The 9499-nt window shown below is 35.6% G+C and overlaps 1 protein-coding gene across 4 annotated transcripts; it reads left to right on the top strand.

The window, feature by feature from the left end:
- Positions 1–400: 400 nt before the first annotated feature.
- Positions 401–8512, top strand: LOC110289971 (olfactory receptor 10AG1-like). 4 transcript variants are annotated; one of them, XM_085830114.1, is made up of 2 exons: positions 401–461; positions 7584–8512. In XM_085830114.1, the coding sequence occupies exons 1-2, from the start codon at positions 401–403 to the stop codon at positions 8510–8512; spliced, it is 990 nt and encodes a 329-aa protein (XP_085686240.1). The 4 variants fall into 4 exon arrangements, with proteins under 4 accessions (XP_085686240.1, XP_085686241.1, XP_085686242.1 ...); XM_085830115.1 differs by lacking the exon at positions 401–461 and adding an exon at positions 3823–3847 and having other exon boundaries at positions 7581–8512; XM_085830116.1 differs by lacking the exon at positions 401–461 and adding an exon at positions 6549–6560 and having other exon boundaries at positions 7571–8512.
- The last annotated feature ends 987 nt before the right edge of the window (positions 8513–9499 follow it).

The following is a 9499-nucleotide window of genomic DNA, read 5'->3' as shown; positions in this document are numbered from 1 at the left end:
TGAGGAAGATATAAGAAGATGGAGCCAGGCGGTGGTGGCACACGCCTTTAATCCCAGCTCTTGGGAGGCAGAGGCATATGGATTTCCGAGTTCGAGGCCAGCCTGGTCTACAAAGTGAGTTCCAGGACAGCCAGGGCTACACAGAGACACTCTGTCTCGAAAAACCAAAAGAAGAAGAAGAAGAAGAAGAAGAAGAAGAAGAAGAAGAAGAAGAAGAAGAAGAAGAAGAAGAAGAAGAAGAAGAAGAAGAAGGAAAGTGCTCCCATGCTCATGAGTTGGTAGGATTAACATGGAAAATATTGGTATTTTACCAAAAATCAATCTACAGATTCAATGCAATCCTGATCAATAATCCAACACAATTCTTTACAGACTGTAAAAAGATATTTTTCAGCTTCAAATGAAAAAACAAAAAACCAAGTGTAGCTTTTTAAAAATCCTGTATAATAAAATAACATCTGGTGGTATTACCATCCCTGACTTCAAGCTATACTACAGATAAATAGCAGTACAAATCACACGGCATTGATATAAAAACAGACAGTCTGTTCAATGGAATAGAATCAAAGACCTAGACGTTAACCCACACAATTACAGTCACTTGATATTTGACAAGAAAGCCAAAATTATACAATGGGAAAATGAAATATCTTTAGCATATTGTGGTGATCTAAATGAGTGTCTGCATGTAGAAGAATGCAAATGGACCCATATCTATTGCCCTGAACATAAAACTGAACACATTAAATCTAATAAAGGGGAAAATGGGGAACATCCTTGAATTCATTGGCACAGGAGACAAATTTCTGAACAGAACACCAATAGTAAAATCAACAGTTAATAAATGGGATCTATTTTGGGAAATCCCCCGTTCCAGTTGTTTGGACCCACATGAAGACCTAGCTGCTCACAGAGACCCTCCTCTCCTCCCGTTCTCCTCTGAGAGGTTAGGGACTCTGGATATACCTCCATCCTGGAACATCAAGTCTCTGCCATATTAGGCAGACCCTTTCCCACCGAGGCCAGGAAAGAAAGCTCTGTTAGTGCACTGATACCATAGTCATGTTACAGCTTTATGAAGAACCTCTGTTACATTTGTTCTGGGAACCACATGGAGACCAAGCTGCACATCTGCTACATATGTGTGGAGAGGCTTAGGTCGAGCCAGTGTATGTTCTTTAGTTGGTGGTTCAGACTCTGAGAGCCTCAGGGATCTAGGTTAGTTGGCTCTGTTGGTTTTCTTGTGCATTTTCTATTCCCTTCAGGGACTGCAATCATTCCTACTATCCTTCCATAAGAATCCGCAAGCCCTATTTGCTGTTTGAATGTAGGTGTCTGCTTGTCAAAGTCAGTTGGGTTGAAAGTTTTGTGGGTGCATTAGTGTCTCTATCATTTCACTGGGGGTCCTGCCTGTCTATAGGAGGTGACCACTGTAGGTTCTGTATACCCATTGTTGTGAGTCACAGCTAAGGTCACCCCAGTGATTTCTTAGATTCCTGCCTTATCTCAGGTCTCTCTTGTTCTAGAGATTCCCCTATATCCTTGTTTCCATTGATTACATATTTCATGGCCATCTATCCATCTATTCTGATCTTCCTCACATCTGATCCTGAACTCCTTATTCTTCTCCTTCTCCCCTTCCCTTCTAGTTTTCTTCCTTCATCTATCTCTTTTTTTGTTTGTTTGTTTGTTGGTTTATGGTTTTTCGAGAAAGGGTTTCTCTGTATAGCTCTGGCTGTCCTGGAACTCACTTTGTAGACCAGGCTGGCCTCGAACTCAGAAATCCGCCTGCCTCTGCCTCCCGAGTACTGGGATTAAAGGCGTGCACCACCACGCCCGGCTTCCTTCATCTATCTCTTATGACTATTTTATACCCCCTTCATGAATATGTTCTTCTAACTGGGCTGCCTTGTCTAGCCTCAGTGGGAAAGGAAGTGCCTAGCTTCTCAGACTTGAAGTGCCAGAGTGGGGGGATACTAGGGGAATCCCACCAGATCAGAGAAGGGGAGGGGATATAGGGGAAGGATTTGGGGAGGGCATAAGATTGAATGCAATCATTGTGCATAACCAAAACTACTATACATTTAAATTGAATTATTTTATTTTAAATATTCACATTACAGAATTATATTTGGCCAAAATAGAACAAAATTATCTACATATTCAATAGTTCCATTGTGTTATATCAGTAAGGTATTTACATTCAATATAGTAAATGTGACATAAGGAGTAAATTTCTTAGAAACAGGCTCAAATTCTTTATTTACTTCTACCTTGAAATTGTTGTTCTGATTATTAAAATCATTAATTGTTAAACAAAATTTCACAAAGCAGTAGTAGTCACATCATAAGCCTGAAAAGACAATGATGAACAGGAACATACATTGTTATGGCATATTTTTTAGGGAAGGAAATTTCAAAGGGAACTCCAGTTTGATTTATGCAAAGCAAAATTTCTCCAAATAGCTGAAAATTACGGACTTCCTATGATACCTTGCCTTTCATGGCTTATTAAAATATTTGATTAGCTGTAACAAATTCTTATTATTTTCAGGTTACTTAAATGGAATGCCAAACTGAGAGCCCAGATCAAATGTTTGATGAATGTTACACACCTATAGTATCATGAATGGTGTAGTCCTTTCACATACCTAAAATGTCATGAATGATGCAGTAATTCTTTATGCTGTTCACACCTATGATATCATGACTGCTGTAGTTGCCCTTTCCATGATGGGGCAAGCTGCTCATCATTTGAATCAATGCTTTACTTTTGTACTGCAGCAAGACTCTACTTCAGGATTGTGACTTGAAATAGTAACTAGAGTCAATAATATAATGCTAAGAATATTTGATGATGCTAAAATTAGACTTGCATGAAGCAATCTACTATAAATAAATATGTAAACAAACAAACAAATAACTAGGGTTTCCATTGCTTTGATAATATCACAGTTAAATCACCTTCTAACATTGTGACTGTTTATACTGGCGATTTGAATGACTGACTAAAAACTATGTTCCACCCATGATGTGTTATAGTAAATGGCTTATCACTTGGTCTAAAATAATAAATAAATAAATAAATAAATAAATAAATAAATAATTCGTTCCTCTGAAACTGAAAACTGTTTGCAAGGCTAAGGACCAAATCAATAGAACAAAACATCTGCCTAGAGACTGGGAAAAGAACTTGACCAACCCTATTTCCAACAAAGGACTAATATTCAAAATATATAATGAACTCAAGACATTAGAGACAAATAAATCAAATAACCAATTAAAAATATGGTACAGAGCCAAACAGAATTCTCAACAGAAAAATCTCTAATGGCACAGAATCACTTCTGCTCAACCTACTTGGTCATCAGAGAAATGTAAATCTAAAGGACCCTGAGATTCCATCTTACACCCTTCAGAATGGCCAAGACCAAAAATTCAAGTGACAGCACATGTTAGCAAGGATGGGGTAAAAGGTGAATAATCCTCCATGGCTGATGGTAGTGCAAACTTGTACATTCTGGCAGTTTCTCAGAAAATTGAGGATAGTCCTATCCAAGGACCCAGCTATACCATTCCTGGGCAAATAGCCCCAAAATGCCCAGGAACACTTGCTCAAAATGTTCATAGCCACTTTATTTACAAAAACCAGGAACTGGAAATAGCCTACATGTTCCTCAACTGTATAATGGATGAAGAAAATATGGTATATTTATACAATGGAAAATTATACAGCTATTAAAAGCAAAGACATTATGAAATTTCTGAGTAAATGGATGGAACTTAAGAATATCATCACTTAAGAATATTCATATCCAGAGTATGTATGGTATAATTCTTAAGAACTATCTATCAAAACTGTGTGAGGCTTTGAAACATGAAAAAATGAAAACAATTAACATCCCATATTATCATTTCTATTATTAATTTTATTTGTTTATATTTCAAATGATACCCCCATTCCTTGTTACCCCTCCATAAACCCCATCATATCCCCCACCCCCCTCCATTTTGCCCCTATAAAGGGTGCTCCTTCACCTATCCACCGATTTCTGCCTCACCCCTTTAGCATCCCCCTACTTGGAGGCATCAAGTATCCCTCCCCGTCTCATTGATATCAGATAAGGCCAACCTCTGCTACATATGTATCTGGAGTCCTGGCTCCCTCATGTATACTCTTTGGCTGATGGTTTGGTCCCTGGGAGATCTGGGTGGTCCAGTTAGCTGAAAATGTTCTTATAGGGTTGTAATCTCCTTTATCTCCTTCAATCCTTCCCCTAGTTCTTCCATTGGATTCTCACAGCTCACTCCTATGGTCGGGTGTAAGTATCTGCATCTGTATTGTTCAGGAGTAAGTAGAACCTCTCAGGAACAATCATACCAGGCTCCTATCAACAAGGTATCTTTTTAAATTACCTACTATTACTATTCACCCAGTGTCCTTATATTTCAATACACAAATCTTTACATCCTTCCCCTTCTATTATGAATCATTTATCACTTTGTAGCAATACATATGGATATTTCATTATTGTTGGATTATCCCTTGTTGACACTTATATAATGGGTATCGTAAAATCATTTTCTCCTTTTGTCATAAGATACTGAACATTTTTAGGTTGTTTTTGTAGGTTTCATAACTTTTATTTACCTGAAAACAGTTATTTTGTGTTACTAGCTCTTTATAATTGTGGAGAACAGTTTCCTTTTAAAGCATTTAAATATTTCCTGTACTTTAGCTTTATTATAAACATGCTTCAGTTTTAATTAAAGGAGTTCAATTGGAAGATGATGCAAACAATATGATTTAGTTGTCATTTCATACTTATAAAAACATCTTTCCCTTATCTTCACAGCTAGTTTTATGATATTAACATTGAGTATAATCCGTCAAAGTTATCAGTTCTTGGATTTAGAACTGGTTAAAGGATCTTCTAAACTTTTTTTTTTAATTTGTGTTATTGTCTTTGCTGTTGGATCTAATTGAAACAAGCCAATCCACATTTTCAAAAATTTTTGTTAGAGGGACTATTGTATGGAAGTTCACAAAATGAAAAAAGCTCATCTAAACTTGAATATGAAACCAGATAACACACAGCAAGGCCAAATGATTATTAATTTTGTTTACAGATAGGTATGGGCTTGAAGGACCTGTTGCTTATTACTATACTTATTCAAATAAATATGGCTTATACATGTAACTGCTAAAGTTATTAATAATAAATAATAGAATAAACTCAGAATAGGATGTTATAGGGCTCTGATTTTTCCATATAAACTTTTTCTGAGAACATGAAACAAATAACAGATTTAAGTATGAATCCTATAGGAGGACATAGAGTTGGGTAAACTTCTCTTCTATGGAAGGGAATGGGAAGAGTCTGATGAGGGAGAATGAGGGTTGATATCACCAAAATCATTTGTATACATATAAGGCATTTTCAAATAATTCAAAAGATAAAATGAATGTGCACACAATAAAAACAAAATTGTGGACTTTCTCTGGCCTCTATGTGGATATCTCTAAAAATCTACACGGTGAGAGTTCTAGTCTTTTCAAGAGCACACTGGAACATTCATAGACATTTACACATACTCATTTACACACATATGTGAGTACATAGGCTCCATGCTCTCTCTCTCTCTCTCTCTCTCTCTCTCTCTCTCTCTCTCTCTCTCTCTCTCTCTCTCTCTCTCTCTCTCTCTGTGTCTCTTTCTCTCTGTCTCTGTGTCTCTGTCTCTGTCTCTGTCTCTGTCTCTGTCTCTCTCTCTCTCTCTCTCTCTGTAACACACACCCACACACATGCATGCACATACACAAAGTTGGGAAAACTCTATGAATAAGCTTGATTAATGATGAGTAGGGAAGTAAGGGACTTGTCCATACAAAGAAGAAAGTTTTGAAAAGTGAACTAGAATCATTGCCAAACAGAAGGTTTATTGCAGGTAAATTGTTACGCAGGGGATGCTGATCCCTAGGGCAAACATCAGCATTCTTATTTAAAAGGAGTTGGTGTTCAAAGCCAGCAGAACAAGTCTTGTAGAAGCTGTGTGTCTTATTGAAAAAAAAAATTAAGAAGCTATAAATTAACAATCACCTATTCCATTAGTGTCTTCATGAAAAGGTATAAAGGTAAGATGCAACATTGTTGTTTATAGTTTACTTAAGGGTAGTTATAAATTAAGAAAAAATGAAAATAAGTGTACTTTACTTAAATGTGGGACTTAATCATAAACATTTTAGCTTTATTATTTATAATGAGATGTCTCAAAAATAAAAAAAAATACATTTGAAATTAAAATGAGAGAAATTTTAAAAGTAGTACTAATAAAATATAAAATAGGAGATAATGTTTGAGCACTAATTTACCATTATCTTAACTGAAAGCATCAGTTTATTAGTCTGGAAAGTATGAGCACTTGAAGGTTACAAAATGACAAAGAACAGTTTGTTTTGCAAACTTAGAAAATATTCATGAAGAAAAAGGGAAGCAGATCTTTAAACAGTACTAATTTCTTTGCATTAGATTATTGTAGTGTGAAAATGTATGAAATTTTCTGTTTGTTTACTTTTGATTTTAAGACTCCTTTTTATATTTGATCAATTTAAGGCCCTCAGCAATCTGTAACTGTGTTTTAAAAAACTGTACAGTAAAAGTAAAAACATTATAAAGAGAATGAAGAGAGAGAAAAGCAAATATACTTGAAAATGAGGTAGCCATGTCAAAGAAAATCTTCACAAAGAAATTTTTAAAAATACGAAAATACTATAAATGGAACTTATTTATTTATTGAAATGAACAGTTTAAAATATTTAGAATATACTTCCCAGTAGCTAAAGGGGAAAGTTAATTTTACAAAACAATAAAATTGATGAAATAATAAAGCAAGACAACAGGAAAATAAATAAAACTGAAGTTCAATATTTATAATGAAACAATAAAATTTTGATATGGAATGGACAGACAAGTAAAACCAAGGTCACTAATTGTCAGGGAATGATATTATTATATACAATGCATATATATGGAGGGGGCATCTCAGTTTATTATTTTGTAAGCTCTCCCATCAAATTTCTGTCTCTTTCTTTCCTTGATACACACAATTTAAGATTTATTTTCCTCCAAATGTGAATCTTATTTTCTAGATCTAATATATGTTAAGCTGCTTGAACTGACAATGCTCCCATCAAGAAGCATAGATTAGTAAATATAGTTGAAATGGTAATGACCTCCACTCAATATCTACATATCATTGTGTCCAAGTCTGATAAAATAGAACAGATCTTAATACTTGGATTTAATTGATGTTTACTATTTACCTGTTATCTACAGCAATTTCAAGTCTCATTGAGACATCCTAAGTTAGTAATGATAATTTTTTCAGTTTATATATACATATGTGTGTATATATATATACACATATATATTTGTATTCATATATATATGACTACATATATATATATATATATATATATTCATGTTCTTCATTCAAGTCCAGTAACATGTCAATCTTAATTGTAGGTATAAATTAATGTACCATGTTTTATTTACTGTCTGTAGATGAAGAGAAAATTAAACCAGAAAAATCGAATGCCTCTTCGCTGATTGAATTTATCCTACTGGGTTTTTCTGATGTCCCCAATCTCCAATGGATTCTGTTTGGGATATTTTTGATCATGTATTTGACTATTCTGATGTGCAACAGTACTATAGTGCTCATAACAAGAACTGACCCTGCTCTGCAGACCCCTATGTATTTTTTCCTTAGCAACTTTTCTTTTGTGGAAATATGTTATGTAACAGTCACAATTCCAAGGATGCTTGTGGACCTGTGTACTCAGAAAGGAAATATCTCTATACTTGCCTGTGCCACTCAAATGTGTTTTATCCTTATGCTTGGAGGCACAGAGTGCCTCCTCCTGACAGCAATGGCCTATGACCGTTACGTGGCCATTTGTAACCCTCTACACTATTCTTTAGTCATGAACCACAGGATCTGTACACAGTTAGTGGCAGCCTGCTGGATCAGTGTCATACCAGTTGTAATTGGACAAACATACCAGATTTTCTCTCTGCCTTTTTGTGGCTCTAACAGAATTAATCACTTCATTTGTGATATCCCACCAGTACTCAAACTTGCTTGTGGTGACACATTTGTGAATGAAATAGCAGTCTACATAGTTGCGATGATATTTGTCATGGTTCCCTTTATGCTGATCATTTTCTCCTATTGCAAAATTATCTGCAGTATTCTGAAACTGTCATCAGCCAAAGGAAGGACCAAAGCTTTCTCCACCTGTTCCTCTCACCTCATAGTTGTAGTCTTATTCTATGGAACAGCTGGTATCACATACTTACAACCCAAGCCAAATCAATCAGATATAACTGGAAAACTGTTGTCTCTTTTTTACACCATTTTGATACCAACTCTGAATCCCATTATATATACTCTGAGGAACAAGGACATCATGGCTGCTCTGAGGAAACTACTTAGTAAGATACTAGTGTGAGACAAATGCTTGAATGGTGGATATTTGTTCATCATTTAGACAAAAAGTATTTTGTTCTGATGTTCTTTAAATGCTGATTAAAAGTATGGTAACCACCCACATTTTGTCATGCAACATTAATTTCACATTTTAATTCAGGGCATACATATTTTCAGATTACATATTAAATCAGCTGCCCATGTCTACGATAAAGTTTTCTCTACTCTCTCTCTCTCTCTCTCTCTCTCTCTCTCTCTCTCTCTCTCTTTTGAGACAGGGTTTCTCTGTGCAGTCCTGGCTGTCCTGGAACTCAATCGGTAGACCAGGCTAACCTCGAACTCAGAAATCCACCTGCCTCTGCCTCCCAAGTGCTGGGATTACAGGCATGTGCCACCACTGCCTGGCGGCTTTTTCTTCTCTTGATTTGCTATATACTCTGTTCAGGATGCTTAAAGAACTTCATGACAACTAAGTAATTGTGTACTATAGTCAGATACTATTGTCATGTTCTGAGATAAATTTGCTTTTGATTTAACTTAATATGCTTGATGCTTTCATTCTGTAGTTAGGATCAGTCAATTGAAAGTTTAAGAAATAACTAATGTAGTAGGAGTATAAAGGTCAGTCATGGGTAGAAGAGGAGCACAAAAACACTGTTTCTCACTAATGATTTCTTTTGTTATTGATAGATTTAAGGTGAGTGGGTCATTTTCTCCAGTCAAGCCCTAATAGATAACATAGATGACATAGATAACATAGATGACATAGTCAAGCGCTAATAGATAAACCTGACCTATACCCACACAGACAGCTCTGTTGTACTCAGTTGTAGAACAAAACAAAAAGACAAGAATCTGAAAATGGAAGAGATAGAAAGAAGGCAGGATTAACAGGGTTCAGAGACAGACAAGAGAAAGTGGGAGAAAGTGTACAGAACTCATTATATACATGTACTGCAGGTAAAACTTATAAATACACATATAGTGTAACCCAAACTCATCATACACA

Source organism: Mus caroli, unplaced genomic scaffold (assembly GCF_978045245.1).
Source record: "Mus caroli unplaced genomic scaffold, Mus_caroli_1 scaffold_2, whole genome shotgun sequence".
Taxonomy (NCBI): domain Eukaryota; kingdom Metazoa; phylum Chordata; class Mammalia; order Rodentia; family Muridae; genus Mus; species Mus caroli.
This window is presented reverse-complemented; position numbering and strand designations above follow the sequence as displayed.